General features: G+C 40.1%; 4 protein-coding genes across 4 annotated transcripts; 3 read left to right on the top strand and 1 right to left on the bottom strand.

The window, feature by feature from the left end:
• Positions 1–2,076: 2,076 nt before the first annotated feature.
• On the top strand, positions 2,077–3,396 carry LOC101309938 (vinorine synthase-like). Its single transcript, XM_004300960.1, has one exon. It carries the CDS (start codon positions 2,077–2,079, stop codon positions 3,394–3,396), a length of 1,320 nt encoding a protein of 439 aa, XP_004301008.1.
• A 62-nt stretch (positions 3,397–3,458) lies between these two features.
• LOC101311281 (ferric reduction oxidase 8, mitochondrial-like) lies at positions 3,459–6,717 on the bottom strand. Its single transcript, XM_004299089.1, has 8 exons — positions 6,300–6,717; positions 6,114–6,210; positions 5,832–6,017; positions 5,501–5,738; positions 5,083–5,410; positions 4,739–4,997; positions 3,956–4,635; positions 3,459–3,839 (listed from the first exon to the last, which is right to left on the bottom strand). Exons 1-8 carry the CDS (start codon positions 6,454–6,456, stop codon positions 3,670–3,672), a joined length of 2,115 nt encoding a protein of 704 aa, XP_004299137.1. The 5' UTR covers positions 6,457–6,717; the 3' UTR covers positions 3,459–3,669.
• Positions 6,718–9,852: 3,135 nt separating this feature from the next.
• On the top strand, positions 9,853–12,024 carry LOC101310994 (U-box domain-containing protein 35-like). Its single transcript, XM_004299088.1, has 5 exons — positions 9,853–10,446; positions 10,794–10,912; positions 11,006–11,124; positions 11,284–11,480; positions 11,604–12,024. Exons 1-5 carry the CDS (start codon positions 10,152–10,154, stop codon positions 11,630–11,632), a joined length of 759 nt encoding a protein of 252 aa, XP_004299136.1. The 5' UTR covers positions 9,853–10,151; the 3' UTR covers positions 11,633–12,024.
• Positions 12,025–12,725: 701 nt separating this feature from the next.
• Positions 12,726–16,657, top strand: LOC101310702 (DEAD-box ATP-dependent RNA helicase 30-like). The gene is made up of 10 exons (XM_004299087.1): positions 12,726–12,950; positions 13,062–13,600; positions 13,686–13,865; positions 13,965–14,126; positions 14,213–14,367; positions 14,659–14,751; positions 14,859–14,944; positions 15,044–15,270; positions 16,013–16,246; positions 16,361–16,657. The coding sequence occupies exons 1-10, from the start codon at positions 12,895–12,897 to the stop codon at positions 16,447–16,449; spliced, it is 1,821 nt and encodes a 606-aa protein (XP_004299135.1). The 5' UTR covers positions 12,726–12,894; the 3' UTR covers positions 16,450–16,657.
• The last annotated feature ends 1,581 nt before the right edge of the window (positions 16,658–18,238 follow it).

The following is an 18,238-nucleotide window of genomic DNA, read 5'->3' as shown; positions in this document are numbered from 1 at the left end:
GACATCATGTTGTAGTCTTTGGTTTCTTGGCAAGCCTCGGGCAACATTAACAGTGAATGCGTCTCCTTGTTCTTTGATAAATAATTTGTCTTTTGTAGAATCAACAAGTGCATGCTTCATATGACAAAGGTTAAAAACGGCCTTCATCATCTCATCGTCTTCTTCGTTGGCAAGCCTAGCCATAGTAGTCTTGTGTTTAAGAAATGGTTGGCATATAGCTCTCAAAGAGAAAAAATCATCCTGAGTATTTAAAGGAGAAAATCATGATATGAAGAAAATAAAAAAGGAAAAAATCCTGAAGATTTGCTCATCTGAAGATTCCGCCCTATCTAATCGTTCCTTGGTGTTCAAGTACTTAGACTTGCATAGAAAGTCCTTTACTCTTATTGTTAATTTTTTGTTATTCTTTTATACTCTCGGCTAGGATTTATAGTTGTACCCTAATTCTAATTGGACTAGATTACCTAGTTTCTCTAGGTTACTTCCTTTAATTAGCTTTTTCATTCCTTCTCGTTGAGATAACAAGAGGAGAGGGCTTTGATTATCATTGTTCTGGTGTCATAGAATATTTCCAGTCTCCGATTCTAAAGCATGCCGGTGGAGACAAATTTTTTGTTGAGCAGCGTGACTCAAAGGGACACAAGTGTACCCGGAGAAAACGATTTCGAGACACTAATCCGATTCAGGCTCTTCAAGGTAACCAGAAACTGCAGCTGCATTGAGGCTCCAGAACCCATTGTCGACGATGAAGCAAACTTTGTTATGGAAAACCAAGTTTCTGTGCTTAGCTCTAGTTTCAAGCAATTGAGGTACCGACCTTATTATAGACAGGTCATGGCTCAGGTTCTCTCAGCCATTGGTGTCCCAGGACATGAGCATGAAGCAATTGTTAACAAATTATTTGAGGTGGTTAAAGTGGCCGTGCCTGAGTTGCCCATCATTGTTGGCTTAGGGGATGTGACTGTCCGCTTTTGGGATAGTAATGGCAACGCAAGTGACCTAAGCTCGGAGGATGTGACAGTCCAAAGATGTGTTGAGGATCTTCAAGAAATCATTGATTGGCTTACGTCAAGGGATCCCATGGACGAAAATTCATATGAATCTCTCATTCCTGCAACCAAGTCTGCCATCGATGGCCTGGAGAAAGTGAAACTTGACACTTTGGATGAAGAAGCTGGTGATGGACGTGTGCCTTTATGCTCGATTTGTATGGAGGGCCTCGATCAAGGGAGTACTGATGATATTACTAGTTTGCCTTGCTCACACCTTTACCATGGAGATTGCATTTCTCAGTGGCTAAAGAGGAATCGCTTGTGTCCTGTGTGTCGAAAGCCGATTGAGGAAGAAGGCAAGCCTTCAAAAGGGTTGTTGCGTTGGCCTAGTATGCTCCTAGTCTTGTCTGCTGTTGGAATGACGACGGTTGGGTTGCTTTCTGGCCTTTTGAAACATAAGTTGAAAGTAAAACAAGATCTTCATCAGCTTTGAAGAACTGAGGATCAAGTATTACGCTTGTTAATTTGTTGTGTGAATTTACTAACATTGTGAATCGTGAAGTTGGGATCACCTGAGAAATAGTTTTGAAAGATCCTACTAGACTAAGATTAATTTTCCTTTATGACCTCTCAAAAAGTTTTGTTCAGTTGCCAACCAGGTTTGGCTCAGTTGACAATAACGGGTTTGTGGTAGAGACCCCATTCAAGTTCGATCTCCGTTACCAATAAGACTCATTAGTTCGCGATCTGTAAATTCTCATGTGGAAATCTATACTTGAAGGCTGCTGTGACAAGTACGTGTCTATTGTTAGTTCTTTAAGGTTGAAGTTGCAGGTTTGTCCCGACGATAATGATGTAACGTAACAAAACTCTCACATAAAATTTTTTTCCAAAAAAAAAAAAAAAACCTTTCGTTCAGCTGAGTACAAAACATTGTAATCACCACACCACATGGGTCGATGTATGACATTTTTTTTTCTTCTCAATTGACATTTATGTAGGCTAGTGTATAATAAAGTAGCCATTTGTTTATACTCTGTTTGGTAAGAAGTCCAGAAAGTTTAGCAGACAAATGAGAATGAAGATGGAAGTTGAAGTAATCTCCCTAGAGACCGTAACACCCTCAGCCCCAACCCCTCACCATCTCCCCCGTCACCAACTCTCCTTTCTCGACCAGTTTGCTCCCCACGTCTACATCGGTTTCCTCTACTTCTACTCCCTCCCCAACACCCACAGCCACTCTCAAATCTCCACCCACCTCAAGAGATCTCTCTCCAAAACCTTAACTCACTACTACCCTCTAGCCGGCCGAGTCCGATTCAACCTCTTCGTGGATTGCAACGACCATGGAATCCCCTTCCACCAAGCTCGAGTCAAATCCCACTCACTCTCTGATGCCATCACCAATCCCTCCCTCTCCGAACTGAACAGCTTGCTGCCTTTCAAGCTCGACGAGCTGACAGAGATACCTCTCGGAGTTCAACTCAATCTGTTTCCGTGTGGAGGAGTTGCTGTTGGGGTGTGCGTTTCGCATAGACTCGCAGATGCCTTGTCTTATTTCACATTTGTTAGGAACTGGGCTGCAACTGCTTGTGGAGATGCAGACGTGGATGTGGACTTCTCAGCAGCCTCGATCTTCCCACCGAAGAATATGGAAGGGTATAATGGAGTTCCTATTCCGAAAAGGAATGACGTTGTGAGCAAGAGGTTTGTGTTTGATGGGTTGAAGATTGAAGCTTTACGAGCAACGTATGAAGAGAGCATCAGACTGAAAATGGAGATGAAGAGACGGCCGTCTCGCGTTGAGGCATTGTCTGCTTTCTTGTGGAACAGGTTTAAGGCCGCGGCTGCAAAAGAAGAAGAACAATCGAGTTTGAGAAGGTTGTACACGGTTGTGTATATAATGGATCTTCGGTCGAGGTTTGAACCACCTCTCCAGCAGAATAGCTTTGGCAACTATTACCGGGCAGCAACTGCGACGCCAACATTGGTTGATGGGGAGGAGAGTGGTGGCCTTGTGAGGGAGGTGATTGAGGAAATAGACAAGATTGACAATAAGTATATGAGGAAATTTCAAGATGGCTATAAGGAGCATTTGGATTTCATGAGGAGAAGGATGGAGAGGGCTGCAAAAGGAGAGCTGATTACACTAACGTTTTCGAGTGTGTGCAGGTTTCCAATCTATGAGGCTGATTTTGGTTGGGGGAAGCCTGTGTGGGTGAATATGGCTTCCATGAAAATCAGCAACCAGATAATTTTCATGGACACCAAAACGGGTGATGGAATAGAGTCATATTTTAACTTCAAGGAGGAAGACATGGCCAAGTTCGAGCGCGACTCAGAGTTCCTCCAGTTGCTTTCTCCAAATGGTAATGTTGAGCAAAATCCATTAGCACGCCTTTAGATCAATGTTGAATCATCAATGATATTACATCAATAGATTGTGTAAGGTATCATCTAGTTTTTCCTTAAAGATATGTATGACAGAAGCACACTGATTTGAAATCAGATATATACTACAAAAGACATGATGTATTTGCCTAAGAAGCAATCATAAGTGACCAATCAGCAGACACACAACTATTTCAGATTTTCAATATATACTTATGGATGCAAATCTAACTATCTTCTGAACTTTGGTTATGGGAATCTGATAATTTCTGGTGGAAGTCTGTGACTAGAGTGCAAAACTGAGAGAGTGAAAACTGAAATTGGCTTTCTGCGCTTTTAAACCTCCACACTTATGCTGGCATATTGATGCCACTGATTCTTTCATAGCTTCAGGTCCACAGACCAAGACTCCAATATCAGATCCACCAATCTCATTTGGAAATTTTGCAAAGATCTCTGCTCAGATTTACCAAATGTTAGTATGTAAGTCCTAGAAAATAAACAATTAAAAAAAAAAGTCCTAGAAAACAAATTTGAGTTTAGATTAATGGAAAAAGGAATATGGTAAGTACCTTCAAAATTAGGCCTTCTTCCAAAATGGATTTCATGTTCCTCAAGTGTATCCCTTGCTTCTGCTGGACTTATTTCCAATACTTTGCCTTGTTTTGGGAATACTGGAGGGTTCTGTTTCTTTAGTCTTCTCCATCTTATAAAAAGTGGTACAAAGATGATGCAGATGAGCACTGCGATGAAAGAACATATGATGAGCAGATCTACAACCAAAGAAGGAGTCTTTCCTTTGGTAGCCTTTTCCTGGGAGGGAATGAAAATGTGGTTGAAAATGATGAGAAAAATGAGAAACAGGATACAGGAAATTCCAGCTACGGCAGCCATCCAGAGTGGACTTTCGAGTCCAGTTATTGCATGATTCGAAGATTTGATGTCAAAGTTTACTGTTTGCACTCGAGAAGACTCATATAGTAGTGCTTCTCTTACTGTGACACCAGATTGCTCTTCTTGAGTCACATATACCTTCACTTTCAGATGGCACTTTTCAACTGGCTGGTTGAAGATTAGAGGTGAAATTGAGTTCAATAGACATATATCTTGGACCTTCTTGACAGCAAATATAAGTTGTATTTTAGGTAGGAATTTGTATCGGCCGCTATTTTGTGCTGCAACAAGTTCCTGTAAGATGCTCAGAAATGGGGTTATCCCAATTCCTCCAGCAACAAGAAGTAGACTGTCATACCTGCACAAGATTTCAAATTTATAACCGTGTACTAGTGTCTATAACGCTATATGTTATGCCAGTAATAGTATCATGAAAGGGTGAAATATATATATTGGTGCACCTTAGGAAGTCCATTGAGGCAGGTCCATAAGGACCTTCTGCTGCAACAGGTATGCATTTCATGTGATCAGCATCTGACTTCTGCTCGGTTTGTATCAAATTCAAGAGAGAACTTGTCCAGGATCCTTCGGATTTAATCAGGATAGACATTGAATTGGCATCAACACTAGAACTGGATATGATGCTGAATGAGTGCCACTGATATTTAGATATACTTGGTACCTTCAGAAATAGGACACTTGTGGGCGTATACTTGAGTCCTGAAAAATCAGAGCCAAATTGTTTCAGATGAAACATTAGAGCCAAATGTGTTACTTATTACCAAAGATGAGTATGGAAACTTACCTGGATCTTTTGGTAGTATAAGCTCTATAGCTTTAGAGGGGAAGACTCTTGCTGATAGAATGCAAGTTTCTGGTCTAGACTGTATGATCCTAAGTAGCTTGTCTAGTCCAAACAGAAATATTCCAGGGAAGACGGTGTAGAAGTGCCGATCTCCGGCATGAAACAAGAAGAACAATAGGAAAACCATGTAGAGATGGTGTGTGTAGTAAAATATCTCAAATTGTCTTCTCCTTATTTGAGGCAGTGCTGTGATCCAAATCACTAACCCTGTAAGCAGACAGATTTCCCCAGCAAGGTATATTCGCCCAGTATTCTGCCATTTCCACATCTGTTATTGAATGAATTACACCAAAACATCAGTAATGTTCATGAAGTCTTTATATTGAATAAAACCAATTGAAAAGGACTAGGATTCTACCTCATCTTGAATATAATGGCTGACCCCCCAAATGAACAAGGTGCTTACACCATGGAAAGTAGCACAAAATAGCATTGTAGTCCCAAGCCAGATATGATATCTTATTGAAGCTTCAAACTGAATGCCAAGTATCCGAAATACGGCTAAACCTCTTAGTACAGGGAGAAGAAGAAAAGCCAGGCAGGCTTCTGCTAACAAACCGAACCGAGTTGCCACCCTTAGGTACTTGAGTTGCCATCTGAGATACACAGTTGAGCATATGGCATTAACACTTGAACTATAATTTTGTCTTTATAGTCACTACACACTAAACAATGAAGGGTTCACTCACAGATTCAGTTTAAGTGCTTTGTCAGGCTTTAATTTCTTGAAATCACTTGAAATTCGGACATAGAAAGTCCAAGCTAAGAAGAGCATGAAGAGGAAGACAGCAACAATTTCAATACTAGATAAAATTCCCAGAAGACTGTTCACCACCAATGGATTTGAGAAACCAGCAAAAACTCTCCTCCCTTTTCTGTCATATCCAAATTAAGCACACTAGTAAAATTTCAGTTGGCATATCTTAAAGTAATCATTATGTAATTGCATAAACATAAAATGATCGATCTACTACCTCCTAATTGGCTCCCTGGGCTTCAAATTCAAGTATATAGAACCAAGAATAGCCAGAGCAAAAAGAGGGAATATATACACAGCAAAATTAAGACCTGCAGAAAAAGTAACACAATAACATTATTACATTTCTAAGTGCTTACCTATCCTCAAAACAAAATAGAATGAAATATCAATCGTGTACCATAATATCCAAACAAAGTAGGCCTTGCTAAATCTTCAGCTGCTTTCCATTCTCTTGTCCAAAACTGAGTTGGCTTGATAAGCCAAAGGGAAACCCAAGCAGCAAATATCAAAGCCATGAGGACCTTGAGAACAGCCGGAAGAGTTGTTCTTGCCATGTCAACTTCAAGCTTGAGTTTCAGCCAGGCAGTACTAGTTCTTGAGTTCACCAAGTGCTAAAGAGATTTCAATATAAAGAGCTACAGATTCTAAAAAAGCTTGAATCCACTAAGATCCATCGCTAGCCCACCACTACCTTCCAGAAGTGCCTGTCAATTATATAGCAATATAGCATATCTCCAGATACATATAGTCTGCAATTTCAGCTGCAAACTATGAACGAGACATGCATCAACAATGGCTAATATTACTTGTGATTTGCTATTACATCCTCTCAACCCAGTAATAAGCTGACAAATAGGCTCTTGTGGACTGAGGGTTGGACACTTATGCGTCATGCATATGCCATCGAAGAGTCGTATCTTATTCTAAATTGTTTGGCAAGCTTTTTAAGATTTCTGATATGACCATCTTTGAATTTCTGTGATGAAAGTCGTTTTTGTTCTGCTTATGCTCAGACATTCCCTTTATTTTATAGTGGAATTTTGGTCCATCCTAGTGTAACCTTCTTATCTAATATTCTGTTTGTCTTACTTTTGGAAAATGAGATTTCGCACATTATTCTGAGACCATAGTTTATCTAATGGATAGAATGCAAGGTGAAAAGCCAACAAGTAATGTGAAGAGTCAATGAATGCTGTTAATCTGAGAAGGTGGAGTGTGTTCTTCCATTTAATTGGAGAATAGTCACTTGATTCGAAGTTGGTTACTGCTGTCAATTGATGGAAACTTTGGACATAATTTAGTGGAATTCTGTGATAGAAGTAGCATCTAGATCAATGATGGATGTTTGTATAGAGATTGTTTTGATCCTGTGCTTCTGGTAAATCTATGATGAGCTTGATTTTGTGGGTTTATATCTAATTTTTTTGGCGTTAAAGGTTTCAAGTTCATCATGACCTCATACAATCAAAATTTTAATATTAAATTAGACAATCATTGAATGTAGCGAAATTAAAATGTCACGATGAATTAACGATAAAGATTAAGACACCGCAAACTCATTTTATTCCATCAAAATGCATTGACCCTCAACATCATTACAATTCCACTCATCTGTGTAAATCAGACATGTGACAATGTAGTCTCCTTTGAAGTGGGCAGTGCATTATACAACAGTTTAGCCAATTTATGTGGCACTTTAATAATTCCAGTTTCTATACCATCATTACATGCCAATTAAGATAGGTTTTGATTTCTATATGGTTATCATCTATTACTCCACTTCACAGTATATATATACTTGTTGCCTGTACTACATATATGATCAAAACAATCACCATATATGTAAAGCAATATTCAGTGAAACATATATGTTCTAGAAATGAACCAGAAATTTCAGTACCAACTACCGACCTTGATTGTTCATCTGGAATGCCATCAGATGATCAGATTAACGAGGAAGGTTGAGGAAATATGATCTTCTACACAGCACTCACAAGGTTATATATCAATGTGGGATTAATTACTGGAAAACGTTGTACTGATGAGTGTGCACATATAGGGATTAGGGACCGACCTTTTATGGCTTCCAGGATTACTCTGATCTCTATCCCACAACAGAGTTAAGACTTAAGAGTTACAATCCATTTCTTCTGCTCATGTATATCTCCAGTTTCTTGATAATCAATATACTCAATCATGAGTTCCCTGAAATTTATCTAATCAGATATTTAGACATAGATATCACAAAGTTAGCATAATTGTCCATCTCAATGTATGATAGTTGCTATGATCTAAGAATCTAATGTCAAGTCCATTTACTAATATAATGTCGGCATAATTACCAATTTGCTACCCTACCCTTTCATCAAATTTGCTACTTTAGAGTTTCAAGATTAACCAATCTACTTATCGAAAATTCAATATCGACCAACTTTAAGCTTCGATTTTCAAAATTAATTCATGTTTGGATAAATAAATAAATAAATTAAAATGACAAAAAGGTACCAAAATTGCTAATTTTGAAAACATAAGGTAGCAAATCAGCAGAAATAATACATAGGGTAGCAAATTGGCTAATTACGAAAACCCAGGGTAGCAAATTGGCTGAAATGAAAGTTAGGGTAGCAAATTGACACCAATATGAAAGTTAGGGTAGCAATTTGGCTAAAAAGAAAAAGCCTCTAATGTCAACCTGTTTGTTTGGTTATGATTAGTGCAGGCTTAGCAAAGAGAGCACAAAATGATTCCATGCTGTTTGTCTATAAGAAAATGATGACACAGCAAAGCATGTCTTTTGCTAGGCTAGGAATAAACTAGTTCAGTCTCCAGTGGAGGTTAAAAGAACTCAATCAAGCTTGATATATATAATTGAGCCTAGTGCAGAAATATTGATCAATTCTTTTCACGTCAAGTCTGAGCAAATTGATAATTGACATAGCTGGGCTCATTTGCAGGAAAACCTTGGATTTATCTGGGCTCTGAACAGTATAGCTAGGCTGGCTGGATGTGACAAGTATGTGAGCTTCAGGCAAATTTGAAAATTTCCTATCTAGATTGGATTGATTGATTGAAGCAATTGATGTTATCAAAAACTGTAAATTAGATTTCTTAGGCTTTCAAATCTGTCACAAAAATACCCGACTTTTTCTTTTCTAGTCAGGAAAAGAATCAAAAGATGCCCAACGAGTCTAGGAATCTAATTTACAGTTTCTGATAACATCAATGGTTTCAATCCAATCTAGTTAGGAAACCCCTATGTAAACTTACTGATAGCAAGCAGTACAAAAACTAAGTCCATTTGTTGCTGCAGCTGTTCTATGTCACCTACCTAAAATTTCAAAATTCAGTATTTTCTAACGTAGATCATACAATTTATAGTCTTCCACCTTCTGATTGATCAAGGACTAAATATAGCTAAACAAATGTGGTCACTCATTGTTGCCATCTCTGTGATCATGAAAGGTGTAAAACATTTCATTTCTTTAAGCTTTATTTGACAGTAGCTATGTAAACCTTTGGCTGTTCTTAGCATACTATTATACTGATGTTAAGGTTTCTTGTACTCATTTAAGTTGAAAATGTGGAGTATGTTATGTTTGTTTGCACAAAATCTGAATGTTCTCACCAAATCTGTTTGTAAGTACTTGATGCATGTTAAAAGTCTTGTGTGGCGACAAAGATTCGGTAAAACATAGGCATTGAATTATATGCAGCAATTTCCTGCCACTTTGGCACTTTGAGTGGAATGGAATATAAGGCCGGCCTGCTCCTTTTGCTTTGCTTTAATTTTGTGCTTTGTTCTAGCAAACATCACATTCAACAAGTCCACATGCATGCCTAACTCTATAGAAGGTCATCATTCCTCAACTCCTCTTGTTATACATGATCCTCTCATGTATGTTGCACCCTTTTCTGGAAATGTGAGGTCATTCACAAAGGACTGAGAAACTAAAATCTATGGCGTTGAAAAAAGAAGAAGGAAAAACACAGAAGAGATAGTTTTCTTTAACAAGGAAAGGCACCTAGCTAGGAGAAAATGGAGGAGGAGCTACATTGACATATCCAAACAGCCTGTTAGGCTTGACAAAAAAGAATCTTACCTTTTCTTAGTGGCTTTGAAGGAAACGCCTCTTTCACAATAAAACAGCCAAGTGACTAACATCCATTCCCCTTGTTGTTTTCAGTCCCACACCCTATCATCTCTCTTTCTTCTTCTCATTGTGTACTAGTTCTGATTCTCCACGCCTCTATGGAAGGCGATGATAGTTATGTTCCGGTGGAAGCTAAGGATTTTTATAAGGACTATAGTCCTAAAAGGACTTTCTCGCCGGAGATTGTGGAGTTGGGAGGGGAAATCACAAGTACAAGTGCTATCACTGCAGGCAGCAGTAGTAGAGATATTGCAGGTGTCAATGATGTTTATGTAGCTGTTGGTAAAGATGACACTGATGTTCTGAAATGGGTGCTTGATAATGCTGTTTCTCCTGGTTCTCGGGTTTTTCTTGTCCATGTCTTCCCTCCAATCACTCACATCCCTACACCAGGTAATGCCGCTGTCAGTCTCTTGTAAGTTCTGGTCTGCTTTGTCTCTGAAATCTATTGTATTATTGTATTTTGATCAAACAGGGTCACTGCCAAGTCGCCAACATCAAATTATTAGTCTTTTGAACCAAGTTATGTTACATTTATCAAACTTATGAACACTTTGTTAACAAGCTTAAAATGAAGCCTAGAAATTTAAGTCTGTATGGGATACCAGAAACAAATGTATGGAGGGGCTTTCCTACATGTTTGCAATTTGTCACTGCTCGAGTGTTCATTCCAACTAGAGATGATTTCCTCAATGAATCCTAAGAAGTGTTTGTTTCTTCCTTCTGTAAAATGTTGATAGTTGGAAGATTATCAACTAGCCATTTAAGTCAAGATCAAGTAAGATTTTACATCAATGAAGAGAACAATAAGAGGAGGAACCTCTTGCAGAAATATGTCTATTTATGCAACAATGCTAAGGTACTGTTGGTTTTGTTCCATTCCCTAGCTGTGTTTCATATATAGCCACAAAATCATAGATATCAAAGACATCTTCTCTATATGTGACTGCAGGTAACAGTAGACACAATGCTCCTGGAGAGCAGTGACAGAGCAAAAGCAATTGCCGATCTCATACCAGTTCTAATGATTTCTCACCTTGTCATAGGAACCAAAAGACCACCTCATTCAAGGTAATGCTGCCTGCTTTTTTCGTCTGCATAACTTGGACTGTGAAGGTATATTTGTATCACATTACCGACTACATTGCTATTCACTTTCTCCAGTAGAGCTAAGCTCATGCATGTTTGGTAAATGTGTTACATCAGAAGAGTCAATTTGGCATTTAACAGGTTCAATTATGTTGTTCACGCGATCAGGAAGAAGAAAAAGTTATCACTAGGAGAATTTGTTAGGAAAAATGCACCCGAGTATTGTGAGGTTAGCATCGTTCATCAAGGCAATAAGGTCATGGTTGATGAACAAATAGCTACTTCCCAGAGGCGTCCCCAATGCGAAAGAAGCATCTACGAGTGGGCATGCTTTCCAGGCAAGTTTATAAGTACTTTCAGTGAAGAAGTTTATATGCAGGTTGCATACATTATACTGTAACGCTTAGTAGAAAACAGTCCTAATTAAACTCTTTTTCACACACTACTTTTCTGATTAACAGTACGAGGAAAAAATCCCCGGATGTCTTAAGCAGCAGCAGCACTCACACCGCCATAGTTACATGAAACAAACGCTTCGATGGATTATGGACATTGAAGGACAGAGGTGATCAAAATTGTGAGAGAGACTAGCAACCCATCAGCTGCTGGATGCAGTAGTACTCGTGATAAGTTAATAACCTCCTCCTGTTTGGTTATTGTACCAAGAATTAGAGTTGAGAGAACAGAAGATTGAATATGGAAGAAAACAAAAGCACAGTGTGATCAAGTTTAGAATTAATCTCTCATGTCAACCACTGAATGAACATCTACCATTTCATCATGTATTATTGACTTGTTGATAATTGAAGCAACTTCATTACCTCAATCCTCAATAGAACTGCTGCTCCAAACACACCACCCGAATGCTTCCGCATGCTAAGGTGAAGCCGTTTCTCCCTCACATCCAACAACGCTCGGGCCAGAAATTGCCAATTGTAATCTACTAATTTCACTTTTTCTCTCCGACACTTGTTTGAGAGAAATCAGTTACGTGTCAATATTAATGTATACAAAATCATTAGAGATACTTAGTCTTCCATGCCACTGAGGGCTTGGTTCACATTAACCGATTTGAGAACATCAAAGAGAGCAAGTGCAACAATACAAGCATGATATGTGATACGTAAGGGAGCTCTTCTAATGAGGATATTTATAATGAGGATTTTTCGGTTTATGGTTTAAAAGACTCATTTTTCGATCATAGCTTGATATTTTATCCGTTTAGTTTTTAGGTCTATATAAATAGTTTGTTCATACAAATTTTCAGCCAATAATCAGTAAGGTAACAAACTAAATCAAATCAACGGATGAACCAAATCTGTCAAATATAAATCACATTACGTAACAAAATTACAAAATATAGGTGAAAAGAAGATAATTACTGCCATTAAACTTACCGTGTAACTCCCCTAGATAAACCACGGTAACTATTTCTCGAAATCATACGGATACCTGAACGCCACGTGTCCCGAAACACACCGCTTTAGAATACAGTTAACTTTCCCTCCCCGACAATATAACCCATATATACGTAGCCGCCCGATCTCTTCTTCTTTCTTCTCTTCTCTTCCTTCTCCTCAGATCCTGAATTTCAATTTCAATTACCAAAATCTCCGGCCTATCAAACCCTAGACCACCCGGAAGTCACAACAACCAAGCTTTGCTCCAAAAAGCTTCGTCCTTTTTCGTCTTCTTCTCTCTCTATACTTCTTAGATCAGAAACCCTAGAAATCCCTGCAATTCCAGTCATTGATGTACGCCTACGACAACCGTTACGCCGACGCTAACTCCTACCGCGAGCGCCGAAGGTACTCCAATTCAATCTTTACTCCGATTCAGATCTTTAAATTCGATTCAAGTTTTCTGCTTTATGAATTTTCAAATTTCAGCATCTTAATTGTATATAATCATGTATGCAGTGACCTAATGGGTCCAGCGCCTGCGGCGGCGGCGCCACCGGTCTACGGCCGTGGCGGTGGGGTGGCCCCGTACAGGGGCCCAGCGCCTTCGTACGGAGGAGGCGCGGCTGGACCGGTAGGAGATAGGAATGGATACCCTCCTTTCCAGCCCCCGGCGGGGCGGTTCAGCATCGGCCGAGACGGCGGTGGTAGTTTTGGCGGGAGAGGCCGTGGTGGCGGCGGTAGGGGTTTCGATGGAGGCCGTGGGGGTAGGAGCTCTGGTTATAGTCGGGGAGGAGGGAGTTCAGGTTTCGGTGGTGGCAGAGGAGGTGGTAGACATGGTGGTGGTTCATCGAGAGGAGATTTGGATGGTATTGTTCTTCCTAAGCAGGATTTCGGGGATCTGGTTCCTTTTGAGAAGAATTTCTATGTTGAAAGCCCCTCGGTGAAGGCAATGTCAGAGCATGAGGTTGTGGCTTATCGAGGCAGGAGGGAGATTACTGTTGAAGGGCATGATGTCCCCAAGCCGATTCAGACGTTTCGGGATGCAAGTTTCCCTGGTATCTATTTTGTCAGAGTATTTGCTTATAGTGTTTTTTGTTTATGCTACTTGCTGAAAACCTGATTGATTGTTTGATATGCTAGGTTACTGTCTTGACGCGATAGCTAAGTTGGGTTTTGTTGAACCAACACCAATCCAGGCTCAAGGATGGCCTATGGCACTAAAGGGTAGAGATTTAGTTGGAATTGCTGAGACTGGTTCCGGAAAAACCCTTTCATATCTGCTGCCAGCTCTGGTGCATATTAGTGCTCAGCCTCGATTAGGTCAGTATATGTTACCATACCGGTTTAGTTTGCTTCTCTTCTTGATAGAAAATTATAATGAATGTCATTACTTATTTATTTGTTCTTTTTTAAACTCAGATTCAGGTGACGGCCCTATTGCTTTAGTATTAGCACCTACTCGGGAATTGGCAGTTCAAATTCAACAAGAAGCTGTAAAATTTTGTTCACAAAATTATATTAAGAGTACATGCATTTATGGTGGTGCTCCAAAAGGACCCCAAATACGTGATCTCAGAAGAGGTACTTGCTAACTTTTTTATATCCTTTTGGCAGTTTACGAATGGGGGTGTAGGTATCATATTGTACTAACTTCTACCATATCACAGGGGTTGAGATTGTTATAGCTACACCTGGCCGACTAATAGATATGTTGGAAGCTCAGCACACAAATTTGCGAAGAGTGACTTACCTAGTTTTGGATGAGGCTGATCGGATGTTGGACATGGGATTTGAGCCGCAGATAAGGAAAATTGTATCCCAAGTATGTTACTTGCATAATTTTTTCTGCTTAATTAATCATTGGCTGCAAGTAGCCAAAGTTAGAAACCAAAACACTAAACTGACTAGAGTATGGAACTGCTATAAATTATATCTATACTGAACATACCTGGTATTCTTAAGAGCACATGATTTTTGTTTCAGAGTTAATTTTAGCTCTTCTCCTCAATATCTATATCACTGCACCGAGTATCATATGCAAATACAAATTTGGCAAATTAATGTTCAAACAAGTTTAAGAGTTCCATTTGATCAAGTAAAATTATTTCTGCAGACCCGACCAGATCGGCAGACATTGTATTGGAGTGCTACATGGCCAAGGGAGGTTGAATCTTTAGCAAGGCAGTTTTTACGTAACCCCTATAAGGTTTGTTTTGTAGATTTTCCCATTATTATGATATGATATTTGAGTTACAATAAGTAGATGTGTGCATACGAATTGAGGTGTAACGGTCTCATATATTGTGTCATTAGGTAATCATTGGATCAGCAAGTTTGAAAGCAAACCAATCCATAAAGCAAGTTGTTGAAGTTGTGACCGAGTTCGAGAAATATAATAGGTTTGTCTTGAATTTGGCATTTGGTATAATGAACCTGTGCTCTGCTTTCAGTTTTAAAGCTTCAATATTCTAAGCTATTTATTTATTTATTATTAACAGGCTGCTAAAATTGCTAAAAGACTCAATCGTCGGGAGCCGAATTCTGATATTTGTGGAGACGAAAAAGGGTTGTGACCATGTTACTAAGCAATTGAGAATGGATGGATGGCCAGCTCTGTCCATTCATGGTGATAAAAACCAGGCTGAAAGAGACTGGGTCTTGTCTGAGTTTAAAAGTGGCAGATCTCCTATAATGACTGCCACTGATGTGGCTGCACGTGGTCTTGGTAGGATTACTATATGCTAGTCTTAGGGGTCTTACAAATTTGGGTGTTGATTTAAATGGTTGCGAGTCGGCCGGCTGCTTTCCAGTTCCTGAGAATGTAATTTGTGGTTTGGGTGCGAAGGCAGGTGCCATCATATCTGATGATTGGGACTTCTATTTTGCTATCTACTTCAGCAGGGGCATAAGTTGGATTGAGGGGCATGTTGGTTTCTCTTTATTTGTACAATGTCCCCTGTGATAGATACACTCTGGGCACTACCTTCTTCGGAAAGCTCATGTTACATGGACACCGAGAGCAAAGTTTCAGTGGAATAGGAAACTTCCTAAAATTGTTTTGGGTGCTATGCCATTACATCGGTATGCAAGCCTTTGTATTTAAGAGTTGAAATTAATGTACAAGGATAGCTCTCACTTGAATTTACTAGTGGGACTGAAATGGCATGGCTGCTTCTTTGAAGTGTCTACGTAACATGTTGAAGTTCATTGTTGCCCATCCACAGTTCTGGAGCTGGTTACTCTCGCAGCCCGGTTGACTCTTATGCTTGGTCATTTGATTGGATATGGGAAGTGGTTGTCGTTGAAGCTGCTCCTTATCCCTGCTAGGTTAAGGTGGGCACATTTAGTGATGAATGTTGTCTTCAATTTAATCTCAGGGGTGCAGGGATAAGGTTGTTTGCAGTTTAGTCCATGTTTTTGGTTCCCTGAAAACTTTTTTGACCTTTCTTTTACTTTGTTGATTGTAGATGTGAAGGACATAAAATGCGTGATCAATTATGATTTTCCATCAAGCCTTGAGGATTATGTCCACAGGATTGGACGGACGGGACGTGCAGGGGCAACAGGAACTGCTTTAACCTTTTTCACAGAGTCGAATGGTAAATTCGCAAGGGAATTGATCAAGATCCTGCAGGAAGCAGGTCAGGTTGTGAGTCCGGCATTGTCTGCCATGGCACGATCATCTGGTTCTAACTATGGAGGTGATTCACTTTCTCACTATTTAATTACGAAAGCCGTTTCTCTTTGGTGAAGAGTCTAATTTATGCAGATATGTTGTGGGAATGTGGTGAATAATATGTTAATTGTTTTTTCAGGGGGGAATTTCCGTTCGAGAGGGCGGGGAGGCTTTGGTAATCGGTCTGGTTCAAATAATGTTCCTGTTGGTTACAAGAGACCTTGGTAGTCGCCGCTGTGATGGAGGCAGCATATTTATTCAGCAGATCTAAACACAAGCAAACTTAGTAAAATGAACGTGTTCTGTTTTTGATTTTCTTTTTCATTTCATTTGTGTTTGTATTTGGCTAGTGACCAGAAATAATGAATTCATAATGTTCTTACAAATTTGCTGCAATGCCATTCGGTGATATTTAGTCTATTACAAATCTTAAATCATCTTTTATCACAAGTTCTTCCCTGTTTTGCCCCAGAACCTGTTTAGTTTGGAGCTCTTGTGATGTTTACCCGATTCTTTATTGCAAGACACTGAAGTCCATCTTCATCTTTGGCTCACTCTTTCAACCCGTGAGGGCCAAAAATTGGTCTACACTTGGACCTTGTTTTAGACCAAGAAAATGGAAGAGGAAGGCTCTGGGGGTGGGTCAAATCCCCTATACCTTGTTCCTCATCCAAAGAGGTTTCAGCGATGCTCACGGTCGAAACTAATTCGTTCATCCTCCCAGTACTATCAGGGACAGTAGGTGTGATCACTGCTTGACTCTTTCTACCCCTCCCTCTGCCATGTCCCCTGGCCCCACTGGTTGTTTAGCCCAGGACTTTGCACTACCTTTTGCTTCTTTGGTGCCTTAGCAGTATCATCTTTTTTGCGCTGCTTCCTTTTAGCAATGGGCTTCATCACATTTGTATCCAGGCACTCAGTAATTACAACCACAATAGGAGCAATCTCAGATATCTAGGCCTTTGCAACCTCCATTGAGGACTCCTCAAGAATATCAATTCGAGCAGAAAAGGGAAATTATGGGTTGTCTTGATAGTAAACACTTCTATCGCTAAAGGCCCATGGTGGGATAACTTCCGGGTCAGCCTATGCCCATTGGTTAATATCGAGCCCACCAAAAGCCATGGTGACATTGCCATTTCTGTGCGCACATGGATCGTACATGCCAAGGCCGCCCCTCTATACCCTCGGTGACTAAAATCGATAGGAGGTCAGAGTCAGAGAATGGTCACCTCTTAACGGCCCTTCTCTGGACAAACCGTCTCTTAAGCTGTGTGCCAAGCATAAGTCAACTTCTGCATTGGAAATTGAATCTCCCCCAACGGGACAATTTACCGGAGCCGCCATGGAAGTCGGATTACGACGAAAAGTCCCCGAAGTAGGAACATTGGGAAAATCTGGGAAATTTGACTGAGTATTCATTGGAGGTGAGGGAGGTTCAGCAATGATGGCGGAATCATATACCACCCCCAATTGTAACAAAACAGGATTAACCTTGTACCTGCACGCAGTAATGGAGTGCCCCAGTCTCCCACACTTATGGCAATAGTTCTTCAGCCCCTCGTACTGCAGCATGATCTTAGTAGTTTTGGATATTGAGCGGGGAAGTGGTACGCAAGTTGTGAATGGTCTCCGAGTATCAAAATCCACTCTTAATCTACGATAACCTCTGTTCCCCACCACTTGGGGATTCTCCACATCAAGAACAGCACCTAACATCCCTCCCAGCTTCCATCCGTTGTTTTTGGTGATTTGCTCAAGAAGGATTCCACGAGCTTGTATCCAAAAAGTTGCTCGGCTGGTATCGCTCTCTTTGATTGAGTGATGAGGCGGCCAGTGCCTAACTGAGAAGCAGTAGCCCTTAATATACCAAGGGATATCATCCAATAATTTATTCGCCAGTTTCTCAGATCCCACCACAATTGAGTAGGTATTCTTCTTAACCTGAATAATCCTGTCTAACCCAGGGCCTTCCACATGTTCATCAAGACAATCTTGATGCCCCCTTGACTCGGTT

Source organism: Fragaria vesca, linkage group LG5 (genome assembly GCF_000184155.1).
Source record: "Fragaria vesca subsp. vesca linkage group LG5, FraVesHawaii_1.0, whole genome shotgun sequence".
NCBI lineage: Eukaryota > Viridiplantae > Streptophyta > Magnoliopsida > Rosales > Rosaceae > Fragaria > Fragaria vesca.
Note: the sequence above shows the minus strand (reverse complement) of the source record. Positions and strands in the feature narration are given on the sequence as shown.

Excerpts from the sequence above, each read along its gene's own strand:
- LOC101310702 (XM_004299087.1), top strand. The coding sequence starts at position 12,895 with ATGTACGCCTACGACAACCGTTACGCCGACGCTAACTCCTACCGCGAG. Across the intron at positions 12,951-13,061 it reads TCCTACCGCGAGCGCCGAAG|TGACCTAATGGGTCCAGCGC; the intron begins GTACTCCAATTC and ends TCATGTATGCAG. Across the intron at positions 14,945-15,043 it reads GAGTTCGAGAAATATAATAG|GCTGCTAAAATTGCTAAAAG; the intron begins GTTTGTCTTGAA and ends TATTATTAACAG.
- LOC101309938 (XM_004300960.1), top strand. The coding sequence starts at position 2,077 with ATGGAAGTTGAAGTAATCTCCCTAGAGACCGTAACACCCTCAGCCCCA.
- LOC101310994 (XM_004299088.1), top strand. The coding sequence starts at position 10,152 with ATGGAAGGCGATGATAGTTATGTTCCGGTGGAAGCTAAGGATTTTTAT. Across the intron at positions 10,913-11,005 it reads ATTTATGCAACAATGCTAAG|GTAACAGTAGACACAATGCT; the intron begins GTACTGTTGGTT and ends ATGTGACTGCAG. Across the intron at positions 11,481-11,603 it reads CGAGTGGGCATGCTTTCCAG|TACGAGGAAAAAATCCCCGG; the intron begins GCAAGTTTATAA and ends TCTGATTAACAG.